This window comes from Diabrotica virgifera, chromosome 1, assembly GCF_917563875.1.
Source record: "Diabrotica virgifera virgifera chromosome 1, PGI_DIABVI_V3a".
Classification (NCBI taxonomy): domain Eukaryota; kingdom Metazoa; phylum Arthropoda; class Insecta; order Coleoptera; family Chrysomelidae; genus Diabrotica; species Diabrotica virgifera.
This window is the reverse complement of record NC_065443.1, coordinates 85,258,984-85,285,275: the sequence shown is the minus strand read 5'-3', so window position 1 is coordinate 85,285,275 and position 26,292 is coordinate 85,258,984. Positions and strand designations below refer to the sequence as shown.

The 26,292-nt window shown below is 33.7% G+C and overlaps 1 protein-coding gene across 4 annotated transcripts in view; it reads right to left on the bottom strand.

The window, feature by feature from the left end:
* LOC114332467 (uncharacterized) overlaps positions 1 to 25,805 on the bottom strand; it is a 130,940-nt gene extending 105,135 nt beyond the window's left edge. For 3 of the 4 annotated variants that reach the window (XM_050657394.1, XM_050657386.1, XM_050657407.1), the window contains exons 1-6: positions 25,636 to 25,805; positions 25,402 to 25,543; positions 17,103 to 17,289; positions 14,525 to 14,744; positions 6,920 to 7,158; positions 6,574 to 6,867 (exon numbers count right to left, since the gene is read on the bottom strand). In XM_050657394.1, coding sequence (XP_050513351.1) covers positions 6,574 to 6,867; positions 6,920 to 7,158; positions 14,525 to 14,744; positions 17,103 to 17,289; positions 25,402 to 25,521 — 1,060 coding nt within the window. In that variant the 5' untranslated portion in view covers positions 25,522 to 25,543; positions 25,636 to 25,805. The remainder of the gene's footprint in view (positions 1 to 6,573; positions 6,868 to 6,919; positions 7,159 to 14,524; positions 14,745 to 17,102; positions 17,290 to 25,401; positions 25,544 to 25,635) is intronic. The other variant, XM_050657402.1, reaches the window with a different exon arrangement.
* Positions 25,806 to 26,292: the final 487 nt, after the last annotated feature.

Sequence of the window (26,292 nt, the reverse complement as noted above, 5' to 3'; positions counted from 1 at the left end):
TAGATCTCTGTATTTGGCGATCTTTTCAGTAAATTTACTACGTAGATTATTGTTGTTAGGTATCGCCACATCAATTAGTGTTGTTTGTCTTGTTAATTTATTAACTAGTACGAGATCTGGTCTATTATGTGCCACTGTTTGGTCTGTGAGCACAGTGCGGTCCCAGTATAGCTTGTAGTTGCCATCCTCAAGCATACTCTCAGGGACGTATTGATAATACGGGAGATGGTCTGTTTGGAGAAGTCCCAGCTTGATAGCTATCTCTTGATGAAGGATTTTTGCTACTGCATCATGCCGTTCCTTGTATTCAGTTGCAGCAAATGCCTGGCAGCCCCCTGTAAGATGTTGGATGGTTTCTTGGGCTTGACATCCATATCGGCATCTGTCGTTTTGAACCTGAGGGTCTTTGATGATATATTTCAGGTAATTTCTGGTTGGTATAACCTGATCCTGAATGGCCAGTAATGAACCCTCCGTTTCAGGGAACATCTTTCCTGATGTCAACCAGTAGTTCGACGCTATATTGTCGACATAGTCTTGGCTGACCTCATTGGGATGTCGCCCGTGCAGAGGTTTACCCATCCAGGCGCGCACTGTTTCGTCCTTAGTAAGGTGGTTTATGCGCATTTCTGGTTCCCTCAGTTTGATCGGTGTTGTGTCATCTACTGCGCAGATAGCGCGATGTAGAGTAGATGTCTCAGCCTGCATCTGAAAATAAGTTCTTAAATTAGCAATTTGTTTATCTAATTGCTCACCTATATCCATAAGTCCTCTTCCTCCTAGATTCCGTGGTAATGTTGTTCTTTCTACTGCACTCTTAGGATGGTGTTTTTGTGCCTTTGTGAGGTGTGTTCGCACTTTTCGCTGAAGAGCTTCTATATCTGTTTTTGTCCACTTAACAATACCAAATGAGTAGCTAAGCGCGGAACATGCGTAGGTGTTTAGTGCCTTAAACAAATTTCTACTGTTAAGGTGTGAGCGAAGCAGCTGTTTTACCCTTCGTATAAACTCAGTAGTTATCTCTGTTTTCATTTGTTTATGGTCAATTTTCCGCGCTTGCTTTACTCCAAGATATTTGTACATATCTTTTCACCCATGGCCTCGATGTTCTGGCCATTTTGCATATCGAATCCTCCGGGCTGTACTTTTCCTCTGACTATATTTAAAATACGGCACTTGTCTAGTCCGAAGTACATACTAATATCATTAGAAAAAGTTTCTACAGTTTTTAGCATCTCGTCGAGTTGGTTTCGAGTGGAAGCCATTAATTTCAAATCATCCATGTACAATAAATGATTAAGCTTCGCCACCACATTGTTGTTATTTTTGATGCTAAAACCTGCATCTGTGGAGTTCAATAGCTGAGATAGTGGGTTCATAGCTAGACAGAACCACAGAGGACTCAACGAATCTCCTTGAAACAGGTCCCGGCTGATTGCGATATTTTCAGTTTCGATGTTACTTTCACCAGGTATTTGAAGGTGAATTCTAGTTTTCCACTCTGTCATTATATGTTGTAAAAAGGTCGCTATATTATCATCGACTTTATATATTCTCAATATATGTATAAGCCATTCATGCGGCACTGAATCAAAGGCCTTCTTGTAATCAATAAAAGCAGTAAATAGGTTCCTCTTTTTGGAATATGCTTGATTAGAAATGACTGAGTCGATGATAAGTTGTTCTTTGCAGCCCATGGAACCCTTAGCGCATCCTTTCTGTTGAGGCTCTATGATATTGTTCAGCGCACAGTGTTGGTAGATACGCCGGGCTACACAGGATGTGACCAATTTATACAAAGTTGGAAGACAAGTAATTGGGCGGTATTTTGCTGGATCTTGGGTGTTATTTTGATCCTTCGGTATTAAATAAGTGGTTCCCTGAGTTAGGAATGATGGTATATCCTGCGGATTAGAAATAACATAATTAATTAGTGTTGATAAGCATTCATGAGCACTCCAAAACTTCTTGAGCCAAAAGTTTTGAACTCCGTCTGGTCCAGGAGATTTCCAGTTATGAAGCTCTTTGATGATATTTGAGACTTCTTCAGTGGTGAAGGGTTCGTAGAGAGTAGTAGTGTAGTGTTGGCAGTTCTGTGCCGTATCTTCGATCCATCCAGCATTGTTGTTAAGAGCAGCTGGTGTGGAAAGTTGATTTCCCCAAAACTCATGAATTTCTTCTTGGCTTGGATAAGACTTATCGAGATTTTCTACGGTGGAATTGAGTTTTCGATAGAACGCCTTCTCAGCAGTCTCAAAAAGGGCATTGTCGGATTTTCGGTTGTTACTCACTTTGTACCTTCTTAGTCGTCCTGAATAAACTGAGAGTCTTTGTTTTAACGTATCCAGGCACTGTTGGGCTGTGTTGTTTTCTGGATCGTATCTTGAGTGTCTTGCAGTATTCCGTATTATTTCTTCAGCTCTCCTGATGACTCTTGTACTTCTTACACCTCGTATATATTCTGTGACTCGACCAATATCCCTACGCAGCAATTCAATCTTTCCGAGCAGTCTTTTTTCCCAGGGTGCAATTCTGCTACCAGTCCTTCCGTTATTAGAACCCCGTCGTGTTCTGATCTTAATGCCCATTACATTAGCAATTGCTGTTGCTGCACAGTAGATTAGCATGTGCAGATACTCTAATGTGTGGGCTTCTACGACATAATTGGGTAGGACTTCAGTGTTCACAATTTGTAACAGCACACCTAGTCTCTTACAAGAGTTTATTCGTGGTAGCGGTGGTCTGCTAAGTGGGTTTGTTCCATTAAACTCTTGTACAGCACGTGCCATTTCGCTTACTAGTTTATCATGTAGCTCGTTGTTTTCCTGCTCTGTATTGTCAGGTTGAGTTTCTTGTATGGCAAGCTCAGGAATCTGCTCATGCACTTCATTGGGGACTTGATCTTCAATTACAACATCGTTATGAATCTCCCGTTCGACTTCGCTTCTGATGATATTGCGTCTAGTCTCTGGGATAAGGTTGTTTCTTATAATTACCCGGTATTGGTCTGATACTCGTTGCTCTGATACTTGAATATCTGGGTACGTCCTGCAAAATTCGGCATACAGCTGTTGTCGGTAGCCGATTGTTTCTTGACCGAGGTTTGTCACCTTGTAGTAGAAGCGCAAAATGTTCTCATTGATGGACACAGTCCATTTCATGCGCTGCCTCGGTCGTCCCGCTTGAGTGAGCGCCGGCTGATGATCCAGCGCAGCACCTTCGGCGGGTGGAGCTCTTGTTGTTGTTTGGCTCGCTTGTGGTTGTGGTTGTGGTTGGGCTGTAGCTGATTGTATGACAGGGGCCCGCCTCCTCAACACCCAAATAAACTCTATTATTATTATTTCAGATTTAGCCATACGGCTCACACTCCCTCTGAGGGGAAAATTGACTCATCCCAGATACCTACGGTATCAAAAGGATTGAGCTCTGGTGGGACTCTTTCCGTGTTATCGAGCGTATTATTATTATTATTATTATTATTATTATTATATATTATTGTAAATAATAAATGAATGAGTGTGTAATTAAAGAATATAAATAAAGTGTTAAAAATATAAACAAAGAAATATAAATCAAAGAAAACAAAGTAGTTTAAATGTGAACTATTATATTACTTACTAATATTAATATTAAATTAAGAAAATTAATATTAAAAAAGAAAACTGCTCATAAAACATTCAAACAGACAGGTAGGGAAGAAGATTATAATATATTTTCAAGTATTAGAACTCAGTGTAAAGAACTTACGAATTCACTATATAAACGACATGTTCAGGAAACTGAAAACAATATATCTGAAAACCCTAGATCATTCTGGAAATTTATAAATAGTAAAAGAAACTCACATATTTTACCATCAGCTATTAAGTATGATGAGTATACTGGGGAAAATAGTCAAGAAACTGTCTACAATGATGTTGTAGTTAATCAAATTCCTATTTTTAAATTTGAGAAATCTGCGAATGTAAGCAATTATGTTGTTGACATTAAGGAGATAGTTGATAAGATTCTGAGTAGCCCGTGGAAACTTACCAAGGGACCTGACGAAGTTTCATTGTATTTTAAAAAAATATATGTATACACTTTGGCAGAACCAATACACCATTTATTTAACCTATCACTAACATCAGAGATATTTCCCGATTTCTGGAAATCTAGTTTTTTAAAACAAATTTTCAAGTCTGGTCAGAAAGATAAAGCTGAAAATTACCGTGCAGTTTGTATATGTACAGTCAGAGTTACCAAAACTATTAGATTTTTTTTGTAAATAGAATGTTAAGTTTTGGTTGTAAAAACATAATAATTGGTGAATAACATGGTTTTAGCCAAGGTAAATCCACAGTTACAAATCTCGTGTATTATACAAATTTTATCATTAACTAGTTGGAGTCTGGTTCTCAGGTCGATTCAATATATGCTGATTTTGCAAAAGCTTTCGACAGAGTCAATCATGATATCTTGATTGCCAAACTGTGTGGCTATGGCACTAGCGACAACATCTCAAATTGGATTAAACATTATTTGTCTAATCGTTCTCAAATGGTTAAGTATGGTATTTTTTTGTCAAAACCAATTCATATAACATCAGGTGTTCCACAAGGTTCTCATTTGGGTCCACTGCTTTTTAATATATTTGTTAACGATTTACAAACAGTAATTAACTCCGACCAATTTCTCTTATTCGCTGATGACATAAAAATTTTTAGATCTATTGCTTGCCTCTCTGATTGTGAATGTTTGCAGTTGTCCTTAAATAATTTTTCACGTTGGTGTGAAGTAAATGTTTTAAACTTAAATCTAAAAAAAATGTTTTAAAATCACGTTTAGTAAAACGCAGGCTTCTTTTTATAATAATTACACACTTAATGGGTACTGTTCTGCAAGAGATACATCAGGTACGGGATTTGGGTAGAAAACTGAACTTTAATGATCATATTAATGACATAACTTCACGTGCCCTTAAAATGTTAGGATTTATCCAGAGAAATTCAAAGGACTTTTCAGTTTTTACGTTTAAAATATTATACTGTTCGCTAGTGCGATCAATTATAGAATACTGCTGTATTATATGGTGTCCTTTTTATAGTACCCAGAAAACTCAATTAGAAAAAGTTCAAAACAGATTTTTAAGGATATGTGGTTATAAAATGGGTTTAAGACGTGGAGATTATAATTACCGTTATATACTTAATCAACTTAAAATGAACAAATTAGAGACAAGAAGAGCTGAATTCGAATTATAATTTTTACATAAGTTTTTAAATGGATTTATTAATTGCCCTGAAATTTTCGGTTTAATCTCATTTAATATACCTATGCGAAGAACCCGTAATTCTGACTTGTTTTTTGTAGATTTCCATTCTACTAATTATGGACTTAATGAAGTTATTTCTAGGATGTTACGTACGGCGAACAATTACCAAACAGATTTAGAATTATTTAATACTTCAACTGCATCATTTAAAAACATGTTAAAAAACTGTTGTAGCTAGCTTATGTATCTTACTGTATTTTATACATATTGTACAAAAACTGAAAAAGGGTTTAGCCCGTCAATAAATAAATAAATAAAATTACTATTATTATTTATGTGAGCTATTAGAGAGATATCGAAACCCTATTTAACAACGTCCTTTAATAAAAGATCCTTTATTTTGACATATACGCAAGCGCAGTATCACGTCCTTTATTTTTGTCCTGTAATAAAATACAGGCCGCCCATATTTAAGGAAAAATAGATGACAAAAATCTTTTAATAAAGGATCCTTTATTTTGACGTAACGTGTCAAAAATGTGATAAATTTGTCAAATTATGTGAAGAAACAAGAAAAGAAAGGCGTCTAACTTCACTTATATTTATGTTTTTATCAACAAATAGAATTTTATAGGTTATTTTAATATTTACAAAAATATTTAATGTGTCATTTGTCAAAATAAGAGATTCCTTAAAACTGCGTTTCCGATAACTCTCATTAGACAAATCCTTTATTTGTCCTTTATTAAAAGATCCTGTAATAAAGGAACTTTTAACTTAGGGTTTCGATATCTCTCTATTAATTTCATAAGTACAAAATGTCTATCGCCACAGTTGAACAACTTGTAGCCAAACTTATTTAATAAATACATTTTAGAAGTCACGTTAGACTATGTTTTCGGTTCGTGTAACTGGAAACAAGTGTCTTTGTATCAATTATAAATAAATACAAGAATAATTACCTGTAAAATGAATCAGAACTGTTTGTTTTACGCTAAAGTAGAAGCCACAGTTAGAATCCAGTGCAGGTAACATAGGGCAATGTATTTCTTACCAGAGAACGGTCGACCACGTTGCCGGTTTGCCCCGAGCGGTGCATTAGGACCAGATTTAAGAATCAGAGCACTGGAATGTACGCGCACACAACAATTGCCTACGGTTGTATACACGCACCTACAACTACACTTGTATACACGCACTGTTCCGACATGGGCGGCATCCATGTGCGCCGTAAGACTAACACTGCATTCTAACTCTGGCTTTTACTTTAGTAAAAACTTATATTATGACATATTCAGAAGTAAAATATTGATTCTTACCTGGAGTAGTGCTTCGACTTTTTTCTTGGGAATACCCAGATGGAACAGCCAACTTTGATGGTAAATATCTCTGTTGTCCTTGGCTACCCGACTCTCCCCATGCTGAATCCCAAGGCATTGACCATCTTCGTCGCTGTTCGTCACCACTCTCTCCAGAGGAATCGGCAACTCCCGCTTCAGACCATCTGCGTTGGCAACTTAAGGGAAACAGTGGGAAATGAAGGGGGGATCTCGAACCACGGCCAGGAAATGGCGATTTCATGGTATGAAGAGGGCCTGGGATAGGAAAAGGACCTAAAAAATTTAAGAATTGTAACAATATGAATTCGTTGTTTGAACTTCTTACTTGTACCTCTTAGTGTTTCCAAGGGTCCTACCCCTTTGCTACTACCATCTCCAAATACATGAATCGGGCTTTGTCCACGATGGATTCCCTCGGCATGTGGAGAATGTTCTCTTTCGGAATGGGGACTTTTCTGTCTCGGTACTTCCCCCCTGGATATATCGTGACCTTTGGGACTTTCCATCCGTTCGGATGGTAAATGTGGGCTTGATCGTTGTGAAGAAGATTCCTGTGGATAAAGTCTGTAAAACAGAAATCATATATTTTAATGAAATGTTCTATTAGTGAAATTATTTTTATATTATGTGAGGGTGATTTATTCAATATTAATAATATTGCTATATGCAACATATTCTGAATTATAATTTATATTATTATAAACTAAGAAATGAAGAAATAACGAGAATCTCTTCATAAACGTAACCAATGTCGAACGAGTAGACCAATATGCATATCTTTGAACAATGATTAACTCCACATGTGATTACTTTCAGGAAATCAAAATCAGAAAAGAAAAGGCTAGAGCAAATTTTAACAAAATGAAAAAAGTGTTCTGCACAAGAGATTTGAAGTTGGAGCTAAGAGTTAGGTTGCCTAGGTGTTACGTTTTCTCTACTCTGTTTTATGGAATGGAGGCTTGGACCTTGAATGCGGCATCAATTAAAAAACTAGAATCATTCGAGCTGTGGGTGTGCAGAAGAATTCTGAAAATATCGTAGACAGAACACGTCACAAACAAAGAGGTTCTGAGAAACATGAATAAAGAAATGTAAAAATGCCATCAAAACAAGAAAATTAGAATATCCCGGACAGGGCCGGATTTAAGGGGGGCAGGCTGGGCAGCTGCCGGGGCCCCCACAAAGCTCCAAACGTAAAAAAAGCAACACATGAGTTATCAGCAGTTATGAGTGGACAATACAATTTTGTTCAGGCTAAAATAAGAGAACATAACGTCGGTATACTACGAAAACCAGATAAATGTCGAAATACCGAAATTGAGAAAAAACGTTTTTAAAGTTTAGTGCTTTATTTTGAATTAAGCGTACCAGTTGTGTTTGATATTCGATATGCTAGTGAAAGATGCATATATCAGAAATAATATTCTATCATTAGTTTGAAATAGTTAAGAGACCTAGCTGATTAAACCTAAATTTAAGATCGAGTTGCGATCACTTACCTGGTTTTACCTGTAAATCAAAATAAATCACACTGTATTAAAGACACTGATCACCTTTTTACTGAATATGGTAGATATACAGCAGTAGAAATATATTGTTGTCCGGCAAATATATATGTGCGCTTAGTTGGTTTTACATGCAACAGAACTTTAATTTTATGGAAGTAAGTAGCGATATATTGTTTTATTTGAAAATGAAAAGTTGGTTAGGGAGTCCGGTCCTGAACATGGTAACACAAACTGTGTTTACATTTCAGTCCCAAAAAATCATCTTTTTTCAAGTAGTTTATATCCAAATAAACTTGAAAATAAGCAAAAAGTAATAGTATATAGTGCAGTTACCTTACGGAATAAACCAGTGAGTTTTTATTATTTATTTATTCAAAACATTACAAAGCATACCGTTTGTAAGGTTAAGTGACGGCCGAAAGGCCAGTTCTCGGAACTAGTTCTGGTTCTGAAACTGGTTTATAATTACTAATGAGTATACCAAATGATACCAGATCCGACCAAACTAATTTGTCAACAATCATGACTGAAGATCATCAACAACCTCAAAACAAAACCTCATATTCAACTGTGCTTAACAATGCTTCTTCAATTCAATTTCCTTCAAAGCTGCAAGCAATTTTATTTAATTCGCTACCTGATACTAAAATAGAAGAGTACTTAATAGCACTTGGTGAAGTTGTTCATCCACGGAATATTTTATTTTCATCAAGGCTATCAAATAACAGAATATGTATTTATCTCTCCAGCGAATCCCTGGTGGAAAAATTTATGTCCGGTCCAGCAGAAATAACAATTAAAGGCGAAAATCTAAAAGCACGAAAATTGATAACTCCAAACGAAAGACTGTTACTATCGGGTGTTTGCCCTTCTATTCCACATATTCTAATAGAGAATGAGTTAACCAAATTTGGTCTTAAATTAATGTCACCTTTAACCTTCCTTAGAATCGGTAGTCAACTTCCAGAATTTCAACACGTCCTCAGTTTTAGAAGACAAACTTATATTCAACCACTTGTAGATATAGACCTTCCCTCTTCTTTCTTAATGACATATGATCAAACTTCGTATCGCATATATTTAAGTTTAGATAAACCTTCATGTTTTATCTGTAAGAACACAGGTCACGTTGCAGCAAATTGTTCAAATCATAATCAACAAAATGATTCCTCTCATATCCAACACCAACCGCAACAACCAATACAACAACAACCAATACAACAACAACCAATACAACAACAACCAATGCAACAACAACCAATACAACAACAACCAATACAAAAACAACAACCAATACAACAACAACCAATACAACCACAACCAATACAACAACAACCAGTACAACAACAACCAATACAACAACAACCACAAGAATCCCCCAAGTCTATTCCATCACCCCTAGAAATGGAACCAAATCATCCAGTCAGTAATTCTAGTGCCGAACCTTCACTTAACCAACAAACAGATACTAATTTAATGCCCCCCGTATTAATTATGGAAACTAATTGTATATCTAAGGATCAGTCAACGACCAATAAGAGAACAATTTCGGAAATTAATACTACTCCATCTCCCACTGAAGAATTAAATAAAGAATTTAAAGTACCAACACAAACCAAAAAGAAACAAAAAAAGCAAACTGAATCTACCAGATCAATTCAGGAAATAATGATGCCAACAAAAACAGTATTTCACGATACGTCAAATAATTTTAACTTAACATATGAACAAACACTTGACTTTTTTGAAAATTATACTAGCTCGACTGATCCCATTAGTTTATTACAAACATACACAACGGATATACCCAACTTTATTTACATGTTAACAACAATTAAGCCATATTTTACAGAAAAAAGCATGAAAACTAAATGCACTAAATTAATAAACAAAATCGAAAAAATGCTAGACGATCCCGCTTATCAAGATAGTGATTGTTCGACAAATTCAGCTCCAGAAATAAACTAAAATCTTCGAACCGATACTACAATGGAATGTTAACGGGTTTTATCCCCGTTTAGAAATGCTTAAACATTTATGTTCAATAATCTCACCATCAATAATATGTTTACAAGAAACAAACTTTAAAGGATATCATAGTTATGACATGAAGAATTATTCTTGTTTCCATAAAAACCGAGAAAACGCAAATATCGCTAGTGGAGGAGTTGTTACGTATGTTAACAAAAAATATGAATCAGAAGCATTAGTAATCAATAGTAATTTAGAAGTAGTAGGAGTATCAGTGTCCTTTCCACAAAAAATGAATATCTGTAATATTTATATTCCACCTGACTTACCTATCACAGAAGCAGATATTTCAGATGTATTAGATCAGATTCCCACTCCCAGAATAATCGTTGGTGATTTTAACAGCCATAATCCAATATGGGGATCTCTTGGAATAAATTCCAAGGGCAAAATTTTAGAAAACATAATTACCTCAAAAAACCTAAACGTACTGAATGATGGACAATCAACAAGATATAATATTCATACAGGTACTTCATCAGCTATCGACCTGTCATTATGTGATCCTCTACTGTCAGCAAAGTTTTCATGGGATGTAATTCCGTTTTTATTTGGAAGTGATCATTATCCTATTAAAGTCTCTTTTAACAGTAATTATGAAGATACTAATACAACCCCAATTCCAAAATGGAATCTAAAGAATGCCGATTGGTATTTATTCAAAAAGTATATTCAACAGAACTGCCATAGCTTAAAAGAAGTCACCGAAAATCATCATATAGATGAACTTTTGAATTCGTTTATATCATTAATCCATCTTGCCGGTGAAAATCATATAGGTAAAACACAAACTCTACATAAAAGAAATTCATTACCATGGTGGAACGCAGAGTGTACTGATATAATAAAGAAATATAAAAAATCCTTTAACAAATTGAAACGTCACAAAACACTTGAAAATACTATAGAATATAAGAAGTTACGGGCTCAAGCTAGATATATAACTAAAAAGAACAGAAAAAAATCTTGGCAAGAATTTATGTCCTCTATTAATTCCACTATGCCTATAAGCACCGTATGGGAAAAAGTTAGAAAAATATCTGGAAGTAATACCTATAAAAAGATTCCATTTCTATGCAATAACAAACAGATAGTAACATCTAATAACGAAATAGCAGATTTATTAGCAAAACAATTTGAAATGAACTCCAGCAATAACAACTTTTCTAAAGAATTTATCAATACCAAGATGATTTTGGAAAATAAATTAATAGATTTTAATTGCATTGAAGATAATCCTCTTAATATAGCATTTACCATGGAAGAGCTTAATCACTCTTTAAGTACCAGCAAAAAATCGGCGCCAGGACCAGACGATATTCCTGTTAGTTTCTTACAAAATCTACCAGATAATGGAAAACAATATCTTCTTAACCTATACAACAGAATTTGGACTAATAATGAGTTTCCCACAAAATGGACGCAGGCGATAATAGTTCCATTACTAAAACCAAATAAACCACGAACTGATCCCGAATCCTATAGGCCAATTTCGCTTACCAACACAATGTGTAAAATCTTGGAAAAAATGGTGAATAATAGACTAAGGTGGTTTTTGGAAAATAATAAATTAATAATCAATGAACAAAGCGGCTTTCGCAGGAACAGATCCACTTTAGATAATTTAATTGACCTAGAATCCGAGATAAATGAATCGTTTGCAATTGGACAGGAATGTCTTGCGGTTTTTTTCGATATAACAAAAGCGTTTGACATGGCTTGGAGATACGACATTCTTAACACACTAAGTCAGTGGGGCGTCAAAGGTAACATGCTATATTTCATTCATAATTTTCTTAGTAAGAGACAATTTAAGGTTAAGAAAAATGGTACACTATTCAGCACTAAAGACCAAACAAATGGAACACCTCAGGGATCTGTTATTAGTTCAACACTATTCTTAGTAGCAATAAACAAAATCTTAGAAAACTTTCCACAACTTGTTAAAGCGAGATTATACGCTGACGATTTAGTCATATATTCAAGAGGAAAAAATATTCTTTCTATACAGAAAAATTTACAATGTGCATTAAATCACCTTGAAAACTGGTCGAAAGCTATAGGATTGCAATTCTCTACAACCAAAACTAAATGTATTTTATTTTCAAAAAAAACGGCAGTCTACAACTCCAGATCTTCAGTTATATGGAAACAACTTAACTTATGTGGAACACTTAAAATTTCTAGGAATGATCTTTGATAAAAAGCTATCTTGGAAGTACCACATTATGCACATTAAACAATCCTGTCAATCTGGTCTCAATTTAATGCGTACACTGTGCAATCGTAATTGGGGTTCAGATTGTAAAAGTTTGATTCTTATTTACAAATCTCTAGTACGATCCAAACTCGATTATGGATCAATTGTATACTCATCTGCAAAGAAGACACTTCTTGCTCAACTAGAAGTCATACAAAATACAGCATTAAGAATAGCCACAGGAGCATTCTGTACTAGCCCCATTAATAGTTTACAATGTTTAACCGGAGAACCACCTTTAAATTTCCGAAGAATGTACTTGTCATTAGTCTACGCATCATCCATATATGCAATAGAATCGCATCCCACTTTCCACCACACTATTGCAGAACGTTTCAAAGAAACTTATGTAAATAAAAAAAGAACTAACCCTCCCTTTTACGAGAGAATCAGAAAATATCTCTCTCTCAATAATATTCAATTCCCAAAATTTTTTAATCAGACAAATACAGTTACTCCTCCGCCCTGGACCTTTCCTCCTGCAATATGTGATCTAACTCTCTCTAAATACAATAAGCTTGATACCCCCCATGCAACAATTAATCAATCTTTTCTCAACATACTTGCTTCTTTCCCAGATCATTGTTATATTTATACAGATTCATCTAAGACTGCTGATGGTGTGGGATCGGCAGTTGTAGATTCAAACACTATATTACAATTTAAATTATCTTCCACTTGCAGTATTTACTCTGGAGAACTATATTCAATTCTGCAAGCCCTCATTCACATTCGTACTCAAAAAATTCCAAAATCTGTCATAATTACCGACTCACTCAGTGCATTACATACGATAGAACAGTTATATACAAGTAATCCTATAAGTATTTTAATAAAAGAACAATTACATTTACTGAAGAACACGATGCAGCAAGTAAGCTTTATATGGGTTCCATCACACACTGGACTTCAAGGAAACGAAAAAGCAGATTTCCATGCCAGAGAAGCAATACACAGTGCGTCTTCAGTGTTAGTGAACTTAGTGCCTGTTTCCGATTACAAACCATTCCTTAAAGAAAAAGTGTTAAACAAATGGGAAAACGAATGGAATCTTTCACAATCATCTCTACACACAATAAAGCCCTCAATTGAACCTTGGTGTGAGATAGACCTAAATCGCCAGCTGTTTGTGAAGCTAAATCGTTTACGCATAGGGCATAGCAGACTTACTCACAGCTACCTAATCTCTAAGTCAAATCGCCCTATTTGTGACCTGTGTAATTGCGACATCAATGTAACACATATATTAATAGAGTGTCCTAAATATCTTAATGAAAGACAAAAACACTCCATACCTCTCAATATAAAAGCAGTCTTAGGATCACACTGTAAGCTTACACATTTGTTTAATTATTTGAAAGACATTAATGTTTTAAGCAAACTATAACCACTGTTAACATTTTATAATTCTTAATTTGTAAATTATATTGTTACCTAAATGTGAACTTATGTAATAGTCAAAATGTTATTAGATTTAAGTAACCATGTATTAATGACAGTACAGCTAATAACCCAAAGTGGTTGATGCTGATAATAAAAAAAAAAAAAAAGTTGGTTAGGTGTAACTTATTTGTTTATTACACAAATTATCTGCTGAATGGTAAGTCGTATCATGTATTGGGTTTTACCTGTATGTAGAGCGTAAAAGCTGAGAATTTTGGTATACTTAATTCAATATTTTAAAATTTGTCATTTATCTGGTTTTCGCAGTATACCGACGATAATATCTGGGCGTTGTGGATTTCGTGTGCCATCCACTCTCTAAATTTAGTTGCAAAAGTTGCAGCTGAGTGTTGTCCTGCTGCCATAGCATTCCTTGATTTCTTAGAACTATATGAACTATATGTATTTTTCACTTCCTCTACATATAGATACAACTTGTTAATCGAATGTTTAAAAGCTGAATATCTAAAAGCTAATCGTGGCAGAAATATTATTGTTCATAAAAGTAAATACTACTAGATGATCATCTAGAAGTGATGCAGCAAAAGCACTAGTTAAAGGTTAAACCGTTAACTGATAAATATACTGGTGTTACTCCAAGAACCTCGTAGTGGAAACTTCCCCCTCTTATACTTGAGAAGAGAAATAACAATTTTTGGCACAAATAACGTTATGAAAATATGCTTACCTGTTAAAACATTGTTGTAACGCAGCCAAGCTACACTCAGAACTATGAATCCCACCAGGGGCAGTCTGACACAAAGGGCACATGGCCATGGACCCAAAATTTTCACAGCCAGCGATAGAAAATTGATATTGGAGATTAACAAAAGCCAGTAAGTTTTCAGTGATGATCTGTTGATTGTGTTCTTGTTGCCTTTGAGCATCTCCTTCAGTAAAAGTATCGCCTAAAATCACATAAAAATGTAGATGATCGTAACTGAAAGTCTGTAATTCTGACAGCTGCATAGTTATTTACTAAATCAGTCGAACCCGCTTATTGGAATAGCCTTCGTGCCAATCAAAACTATTCCTATAAGCGGGATATTCTAATAACCGATCTTTGGTGACTAGTAGAAACGTTTCGGAACCTCAAATTTATATTCCTTAAAGCGGAATATTCTTATAACCGGTATTCTAATTACGTTCGACTGTACAGATTATACAGGATGTTTCATTAATAATTGGAAACATTTTAACTGTAGATTCCTGGGCTCAAAATATTAAGGTTTAACACAATTCACTTAAATAAAATATGGCTCTTTACTGAGTTACAGGCTGTTTTATTTAAGAATTTAAAAACTATTTGTAGCCAGTAGTTTAAAAAGTGTTTGACATATCCTTGTCATACTTGGAAGTGTAGGTAGTGTACACCCACTAAATTAATTTAAGAGTCCCACTAAATTAATTAATCAGGAGTCCCACAAGGTAGTATACTGGGTCCACTTCTTTATGTACTATACACATCCGATTTACCAACCTCTCCACAAACCACCATTGGAACTTTCGCTGATGATACAGCAATATTTGCAACTGAAGAGAATCCAACAGCTGCAGTATTAAAACTTCAAGAACACCTAGACCAAATTGGACAGTGGTTAAAGAAATGGAAGATAAAAGCTAATGAAACTAAGTCAACACATATAACGTTTACACTAAGGAAAGACCAATGCCCAAATATTAGCCTTAATCAAGTCAACATACCCCAACAGAATATCGTCAAATACCTCTTCATCTTGATTCTAAATTAAACTGGAAACAACACATTTTAAAGAAAAAGAAACAAATTGAGTTGAGAGTGAAAGAAATTAATTGGCTTACAAGTCGAAAATCTGGACTCTCAATTGAGAACAAACTGCTCATTTATAAAACAGTCATCAAACCTATATGGACGTACGGAATCGAACTATGGAGTGCCAGCAAATCAAATACAAAAATAATCAAAAGAACTTGATCAAAAATTCTACGCACCATCGCAAATGCCCCTTGGTACATTTCCAACCAAACACTTCATAGAGACCTAAACATACCGTTGGTCAGCACAGTGATTCAAGAAAGAGCCAACAGACACCATGAGAAATTGGAAGGCCACCCCAACCAATTAATATTACCACTACTGCAGCCACTAAACAGCAGAAGATTGCGAAGATTATGGCCCATAGATTAGATCTTCGCTGAAACTGAGGTGAAACCGCTGGGTGATGTACCTCTTAACGCCATGTTAGTGTACAATTGTACAATATTATAGTTTATATAAGTTATTGTACTTGTTATCAAATTAACTCAGAGAATGTGTAATTCTGATTGTTAATAAATGATTATAAAAAAACTAAATTAATTTAACACGTTGACGGACAGACGTCTATAGACGTTTAATTTCCATTGATGTAATGTGACACAACGTCTATAGACGTTGCATTTTTCCATATTCTACTTTGCAAAATACATATAGTGTCAACACTTGCTTATACATTTGACGCACTGTCCGTCAACGTGTTAAATAAACGTTTCTAGCTACTACCAGAGGCATGCGACAGGGAAAAGCGAATTGTTGACTGTTACCAAATTCTACTCTATTGGTGGAATATTGACAGTTGTCATACTCCTCTGATACGTCTAAAGGTGGGAAATTATGTAATGTAATGTTAATTGATACGTTTATAACGATAATTTCCACCTCCACTAGTTTCATCTCTTTTTGTTTCGCAATGTATTACGTTTTCCATCTTCTGAGCTATTTTGCCGGTTATTAGCGCGCTCATCACTGTATATTAAACAAACTGCAAGTTTGATTGAATGTTGAAAGTACATAAGTGAAATTAAGTAATTTAAAGATTATATGGTCTGTTTTTAAACCAAGAGGAGTAATTCAAATTTACCGCGCCGTAATGCATGTTTGTAATTGGTCCAACCTCAGGCAAGTTTACTCCACTGTTATAAAATTTTGACATTTATGAAATTTTGACATAACTGGCATTTCATAGGTTAATTAAGTTATATCCGCGATTTTTTGTGTTTTCTGTGTAATTCCTTTAATTTTTAGATTTTTAGTATACTTTTGTATAAAAAAAAAAGTTGTTTTTAGAACTCTTTAGCGACGTATTAGTATAATATAATATATGTGGATTACTATCGAAGGCCAATATAATCAACCAAAAAAGAAGATGTATTTGGTGATGTTTCTAGTGACTTTCTTGGGTGTGAATCTGTCTTTTGAGTTTACTCCTCTTGGTTTAAAAACAAACCATAGTAACAATTGATCTTACCTATGCTCATGTCCTGCATGGCATTGGCTATATGGGTTTTGACAGAATTACTAGCAATTGCAGTTGATTTTGACAGTTCTTCCCAGCTAGACTGGCATTGCAGAGCAAAAGGAATGTTTTGCATCTGAGATAAATTATTCAGGGATTGAGATAGGCGCAGACCAGCTGCACACATACTGTTTAACATCTGAAAATATAAAAAATTACAAAATCTGCAGTTAACGGTTCAGATTTTTTGGATATGTCACAATTTAGGATGTGTTATTTCCATGTTGTTTGTTTATTTTTTCTCAAGGAAATATTTTACTCACACTATTTGTGATTACTCGATAGCATAGATAAAAAAAATTATTAGGTAGTAGATAAATTGTTACAATTTTTTAACTATACCATAAGTTGCCTAATAGTGCGCTTATACAGGCAATTTTTGAGAAATAATTGATCTACAACACAAATGGACCAATCTGAAAAAATTAGTGGAGAGATATAAAGCAATTTCAAAAAATGTGGCAATTGTTTTGGCGATTTTGTTTCTAATAATTTTTACATATATTCCATATTGCACAATGTCACTGATGCTAATTGCCGAATATCCAGTGGGTATGGAAATTCAAGTAAATTTGTTTTATACCTTGTGTGCATTTATTTATTCTATGGCTTCTGTGAAAAGATTATCTAATTCACAACATAATGAAGTTTTGAAATGAATGTCGACTCGATTGCTTGCGCGAATGAATGAAGTTTGCTTTCATCTTGCTAAAAACTTTGCACCCATATACGCCTATTTTGTTTCTTTTTTTTTTTTCTTTTTACTTATATTCTGTGATCAGGCGCGGATCTAGAAATTCATAATAGGGGGGTCAGACGTACCGCAAATATTTTATTGTCCAGATTTAGCCATACGACTCACACTTACTCTAAGGATAAAATTCAGTCATCTCAGATACCTACGGTATCAAAAGAATTGAACTCTGGTTGACAGAAAAAAAAATAATAAATAATAAAAACAATACTTATTGACTAAATACAATAGGGGGTCCATGGACCCCTTGACCCTCTGTATCCGCGCCTGTCTGTGATAATAAAAGTGCTACAAGCCACTGCTGTATGAAAAATGTCGTTTGTGGCAAATTCAGTTTTTCAACTGAATTGCTCACTCCTGTATGAAAGTATTATCTAGTGTCTACATATTGCTTCTTATTGTGGTCATTTTGCCAAATCAATGCTTGTTGCTGTTTTCGTAAACTGCTTGATATTTTGTCACATCATAATAGGGCTTATCAACGCTTCTCATTTGTTTTGGGTACTTGTCATATGTCATATATTAATATTATACACAGATTATACAATATATGAAGACCTGCCCGGAAAAACGTTGTAAGTGACAAATTTTTATAAAGTAATGCTTTAGTGCAGTGGTCAGCAAATTAGCCAAAGAGCCTAATATGAACACTATAAAAATTTAAAAAAATTGGGATCCAAATCTGCTTGTTCAGTGAACTTTTATTACACTAAATAAGTAGTACACTAAATAAACTATAGGGTCTAGCCTAGCCAGTTAAGATAGTGAAAAAGTGCCCCAGCGATATTCCAAAAATAAAAATACCATGTTGTTTTACATCAAAAAGTATTCGACTAAAAAAATTTTTAGACCCCTAGCCCTACTCATAACCCCCAAAAAATTAAAACGTGTTTTTTCGTCTTTTGTGATATCTTCGTTTCAAATCATCATGGAAAGTTCAATTTTCTTTCGTTTTGTAGGGTTTTTATTTCCTACAACATTGTATTTTTTACAAAATTGTTGGTGCAAAATTTAATTTTTATTAAATTTTGATATGTAGTACCGAAAATGGAAAGAACATCAAATGCAAGCTTTTTCAGCTGATCTTAAGAATCAGGAATAGTATTCCAAGAGTTGAAAATGGTCATGTCTTCCTTCTCCAAGATCACACTTTTTCTTCTCCAATATTTCCAATTCAAGACAAATACTCGTATGTTAGAAATTAGAGCACCATGCTTCCTTGTTTTTTTAAATCCAGCAATTGTATTTCAAAGCTACCAATGTCAATTTCAAAAGCAGAAAATTTTTATTTAATATAAGGCGTGTAGAAGCCAAGGGATACAAGTGCATTTTTGGACCCGTGTTGAGCAGCAGCCCCCCACCCCCCCCCCCCCCTACTTAAAAATAGGAATATTGAATCGATTTTGCGGCAGAATTACGAGCTATTTATGAGCTCTTGAAATGATATATGTAGTTTCGATTTTTGAGCTCATCCCCGTCGCCCCAAACAACCCTTTAATTGATTTAACTTAAGAGAAAAATGCTGAGAAAACTTAAAATATATCGTATTGCGGATAAAATTCCTATAGCTTATATATTCTAAGAATAAGCTATTAAATCACGTGCATTTCGATTATTGAGCTACAACCCTTTCGCAAGAAAACTACCCTCTTCCCGGCTTAAGAGAGAGTTGTACTTAAAATACATTAAATTAATTATTTGGCGACTATATATCATTTTTAATAATTTATAAGCTCCCAAATTACCCGCATTTAGATCAGTAAATTGCAATTTATTTTGTATAGTCAAATCACTGAAGGTAAAAATCAACGATTACCTTCAATTTCGGTGAACCTTCATCGATTTTCACGAAAATTGGTCACTGGTTAGAGGATACCTCAAGAAACAAAGGTGACATGGTGCCACCTTGCGCCTTTACCCTGAGGGTGGATACCGCCCCTTCTCGGGGGTGAAAATTATTTTATAAAAAATAACTGCACAAATATAAAAGGACAAATTATAAGCAACATTTGTTAAGTATATAAAGTTATTAAAATAAGCCAATACTTTTTAAGTTATTAAAGATCAAAAATTTTAATTATTCGTGAAAAAATGCATGTTTTGAAGCGGTTTTTCGTAAATCACTGAAAAACTGTAAGTTTTTACAAAAAAGTTAATAGTAGTTTAATTCGTATAGCTTATATTCTAAGAATAAGCTCTTAAATCACGCGCATTTCGACTATTGAGCTACATATCCTTCGCAAGAAACCCATCCCATATTCCCGGCTTAAGAGAGAGTAGTACTTAAAATAATTTAAATTAATTATTTGGCGACTACATATCGTTTAATAATTTATGAGCTCGCAAAATATACGCATCTCAATTATTGAATTGCAATATTCTTTCTATAGTGCAGTCACAAGGTAAAAATCAACTATGACCTTCGATTTCGGTAAATCTCCATTCATTTTCACGAAAATTGGTGAACGGATAAAGGATACCTCAAGAAACAAAATTAACAATAACAACTTGCGGTTTTAGCCTGGGGTATATGTCACCCCTTCTCGGGGGTTAAAATTACTTTATTAAAAATAACCTCTCAAATCGAGAGAGGGACAAATTCTAAGCAAAATTTGTTAAATGTTATTAAAATAAATCAATACTTTTTGAGTTATTAAAGATCAAATATTTTAAGTTTTGTGGAAGAAAATGTATGCTTTAAAGCGATTTTTCATAAATAACTCAAAAACTTTAAGTTTTTACAAAAAAGTTTTCATCACTAAAATTTAAGCTAATAAAAAATATAATAAATTGCTTACTTGAAAAACCCTTTAATATTAATTTACAGTAAGTTATAGGTAATTAAATGTATATTTTTTCAAAAGGATTCAAGCTTAAATAACGCTAAAGAGATGCATTTTATGTAACACTTACTAAATACTTGTCAAAGTACTTAGAAATACCTAGGTATCAAATGAGCTCCAGAAAAAGTTGATAGCATCAAAATTTATACTCCAAAAATTTTTCCAAAAAAATGAATTTTTTTTGAATAACTCTGTTAATTTTTATGATATCAGGCAAATCCAACTATTTGAAAGGTAATTTCAAGAGCTATAAAACTGTATTACATTTAATCTTGTAAATACTTTATTTTTTACATATACAATAGTTACAATACTTTATTTTAGTTCTTGTAGTAAAATTTAGGCTTAAACGTTTCTATCTTCGTTATTTTGACTCAAATTTCGTTATCTATCATTTTTTACGTGTATCGAGTATTGTTGGAGTTATTATCAAAAGCAAATAAATTACGAAAATTTGAAAAATTTTGATTTTTTAAAATCATATTTAAAATAATAACTCCAACAATACTTTACTTTAAGTACAACTCTCTCTCAAGCCAGGAATATGGGATGGGATTTGCGAAGGGGTTGTAGCTCAATAGTCGAAATGCGCGTGATTGAAGAGTTTATTCTTAGAATATAAGCTATACGAATTAAACTGCTATTAACTTTTTTGTAAATCCTTATAGTTTTTCAGTGATTTACGAAAACCGCTTCAAAACATGCATTTTGTTCACGAATAATTAAAATCTTTGATCTTTAATAACTTAAAAAGTATTGACTTATTTTAATAACTTTATATAACAAAAGTGCTTATAATTTGTCCTTTTATTGATTTGTGCAGTTATTTTTTATAAAATAATTTTCACCCCCGAGAAGGGGCGGTATCCACCCTCAGGGTAAAGGCACAAGGTGGCACCATGTCACCTTTGTTTCTTGAGGTATCCTCTAACCACTGACCAACTTTCCTGAAAATCGATAAGGTTCACCGAAATTGAAGCTAATCGTTGATTTTTACCTTCAGTGACTGCACTATACAAAATAAATTGCAATTTACTGATCTAAATGCGCGTAATTTGGGAGCTCATAAATTATTAAAAATATGTAGTCGCCAAATAATTAATTTAATGCATTTTAAGTACAATTCTCTCTTAAGCCGGGAAGATGGGGTAGTTTTCTTGCGAAGGGGTTGTAGCTCAATAATCGAAATGCACGTGATTTAATAGTTTATTCTTAGAATATATAGGCTATAGGAATTATATCCGCAATACGATATATTTTAAGTTTTCTCAGCATTTTTCTCTTAAGTTAAATCAAGTAAAGGGTTGTTTAGGGGTGAAGGGGATGAGCTCAGAAATCGAAACTTTATCGAAAAATCGATTCAATATTCCTATTTTAAAGTAGTGGGGGCTACCCCCACTAAACCCCACTAAAATATTAAATTCCTGCTCAGTGGAACAAGCTCAAAATTTTTAATTTGCGGAATACGAGAGCTCAAGTCAGGGCTATTTGTCTTTTAATTTTTGCAAGTGGGGGGGGGGCAGCTCAACACGGGTCATTTTTGGTACTTTTGAGAAAATCAAGTTTGAAGTTTAACACCTTTCCTACATTCTACCGCTTGTTTTTCAAAATAATTATTGATTGGCTGGTCTTTTTAACTTTAATAGTTATTTATGATATAAGTGTTAAAAGTACACGTTTAAGGCACGCATGTGAAAGTTTGCAGAAAGAGCGAAGCGAGTTCTGCAATTCACATGAGTGCCTTAAAAATGTACTTTTTAACACGCATATCATACAATATTTTTTCTACAAACGTAATTACAGGACAATATCTACAAAAACTTTTACTTGAACTTGACTGACATTCCATTTTTATATTTTTTTGACATTACATCAAAATTGCCTAACGCTCGTATGGAGTGCTAAAAATTGCATTTTTAACACAGTTGTAGAAAAAAACTTTTATGTAATAGTATATTTATATCAGATTGAAAAAAAACTTAGCATTTTATAAGATATTTTAGAATTAGAAACAGCACTTATACCCATTGTCTTCCAATTAAATACTTGGACTGTACTTGTACCTTTATTCTTTTAAATACAATTTAATTAACAAAACACCGAATTTTTGTAAAAAAAGTGAACAATTGCCATATGAAATGTAAAAAGTAGGAAACACACTAGAAATAAACTTAACTAGTCATCATCGCTTTCAAAGCAGTTATCTGGTCCGTCGGGTTCTTCCTGAATATTATCCTGAGTACCTTGATCGGGGATTTGTTGTCTTTCTCAAAGACAACGGGTAAGGCAAATTTCTGTAGAAGTTGTGATGGATAGGAGGCACAAACCGTCACTAATATGTTGCCTGTTTTAATAATGGCTTTCTAGTTTCACATGGTAGATTGTTTTGTAATATTTGAGGTTTTCCCCGACAATTCGGTTTCATGCTCAAATTTTCAAAAAGGGATTCAGTTCCTATACTGTTCTTGAAAAACAATGTATCAGGATGATCTTTATATATTATAGGTATTATTAATCAACATAAGATTTTTGTTATTTGTTTGTTTACTCTTAATATTGGTTATGAACAAGTGTGCTTGGTTGTACAGTAATTTCCAGCCACATCTAAAATGTAACTAACTTCGCAAAAATATAATTACTAAAATTACTTAGATAGGTATAGACAATAGATTTAGTTTAGAATTACTAGACAATTACTAACAAGTATTAACGAGTTGGTTGCCAAACGATATAACTAACACTTGTTTGGAGGCCAAGGGATATAAGCGTACTCATATCCAATGGCTGCCAAATTATAAACAAACTATTATCAGGATATAAGTGAAATATCCATAGATGTCACTACTGGTTTCTAAATTTACTTGTATCCTTTGTCCACAACATTAAAATGTGCATTTACTATCTATTACTGTAATTATCTCCAACTTGGGCGAAATTGCACTTCTACCCCTTGGCTTTTAGACGCCTCATATATCCTAATTTATCAAAATAAGATGTAACCGTTCCTTTGTTAATAAAAATATTATTGTGCCGTGGATATTTGTGCCAGAACCACACTTAATGAGCCAAAGAGCCACATGCGACTCCAGATCTTCATTTTGCTGACCACTGCTTTAGTGGAAAACATTATTTATGCGTTAAGCAAACTAGTGACGCTAGTTATTTATTAGCATTAATTTCAATTCATTAATAGTAATAGTCAAGTAATACAAATAAGTAACACTTAAATTCACAAAATTTGGTGAGTAATATTATTAAAACAATTTTTTGCTATTATCTAAAAAATTTGATTTTGGTGTTTACAACATTTTTCCGGACAGGTCAAGTTTTCATGACAAGTTCCCCTAAACAAATGAGAAGCTTTGAAAAGCCCTACTGACCATAATTGTTCATCATTGAGCATGTTTTGTGTTTTGTTGCCAATGTATGTGCAGCTTAACATGTAAATATGGACCATTAAGAGGCCTCAACAGCTTTTGTAAACTTAAAGGAACACCAAGCTTTTAACATATATTTTAAATGCATGATCATGATTAGTAGAAGAGAAAAAGTTAGTTAATCTAAATCTAAATAATTAATTATATGAATAAGACAAAAACGATGGTAAAATTGCTAAAGAAAATTGTTAGAGAATCAAGATAGGGACCTTATAGATTCTCACATACAGACATTACCCAGCTAGCAAGATAAAGTTACATTAACATTAAATTTAGGTTTTTTTGTATTGTTACGTAACATCTATCAAAAAATGACGTTACTGATACGAAATTTTAATACGTATGTTATACGTATGAATTTATTCGTTTCTGAAACCTGGCTCTTTGGTAGGTTTTAATGCGTATGAATTTATTCATCTCTAACACGTGGCTTTTTGGTAGGTATAGACACGTATAAGATCTCGTTTGAGATTGCAGCGCCATCACGTATTTATTTCGAACCTTTCATTAACACCTAACCTTACCTTTCCATGATTAATATCGTGTTTGTTTTTATGGAGTATGGAGTTATGTCAAAAAAATTGAATTATTATTGTTGTGTGCCTCAATGTGATTCTTGGATAAAGAGTACCTAATAGTAATTTATCGTTTCATTCTTTCCCTAAATAGGATAAACAAAATAGAATTCTATTCAATGACAGTTTAGTTGAAAAACGAAATGTATGGAAATATCTTCTAAAAATGGAGAAGCAGCCTAGTCCTTATATGAAAGTGTGCAGTTTACGAATGAAGATTACTTCAAGGGTATGTTTATGTATTGTAATATAAAGTAGCTACTAATAGTTTTGTCTCTTTCTCTCACATAAAAGTCAAATACAGTTGTATATAATAAATGTTTATTTCAAATATTTAATAAATGTGTCAGCATCATGTATGTGGTTTTATTTACACAATAATTTTAAGTCCTATTTATAAATATCATTTATACCGAAAATTCTCTTAAAAGTGACGTTTTTGTAACGTTAAAAAGGTTACGTAGAAATAACGTAAAATTGTTACGTAACATCGCTGTGACTTTTATACGTATATTTTAGGTAAAATTTGATGTAACTTTTGTCATAACTTCTCCCAAAATGTTGACGTTTGTTTGACGTTATATATACGAACACTGTTAGCTGGGTAATGTGGGGCTTTTGTGATAAAACAGCTTACTGTACCTGTAAATAATGAATCCAGCTATTTAAACATTCTGCAGCAGCAACTTTCAGTGCGTTTGGACTAAGTTGTTGCTGAGTTTCTTCAGACTTCTTATCTTCCCTTCCTTCCCCTTGCTCCATTTCGATTCAAAGAAGTCAATTTCTAGAGGGAAAATGATAAGATATGAAATACATTCCATGGAAAGTTGTCTCAATGCATATTCTAGAATATACATGAATGATAATATAACTTACCTGTAAGGTCCTATGTAAATAATTGTCAACTATTAAAGCAAATTAATCTCAATTTATAAACAAAAACATTTTATCTATGGTATTTTAAAAACTAATAAAATCATTATGCAGTGTTTGTAAATAAAAATAAGATAAACAAACCACACCAACCCAGTTATTGACATGACACTAATGACAATGACACAGATCCACACAGATCTGGGCATGGGCAACCCGCAACCCACCCACTGACAGAAAAGTTCATCCTCAGAGCACCCTTTACGGTAGATTACTAACATTACAGTCGTTCAACAAAAATAAATGAGTAGGTTACTTTTTTCTTTTTATTTATTTAGATCTAATAGGAATCTAGAGTAGCTAGGGATTTATTGTTTATTATAATGTAATATGAGGCCATGAGATCCAGAGTGGCCTAACTGATTTTAACACTACTTGACATAATCAAAGAAAATGATCAGAAGCTATCAACATCCGATTGTTTTAGTAATTGTATGGTGGCCAATAATGATTCTTGGTCAACATAAAACTACTAAAACAATCGGACATTGTTAGCATCTGATCATTTTCTTTGATTGTAAAGTAATGTTAAATCAGTTAGGCCACTCTGGCCCTCATTGCCTCATATAATATTTCATGTTATCGTTACAGAAGAATTAC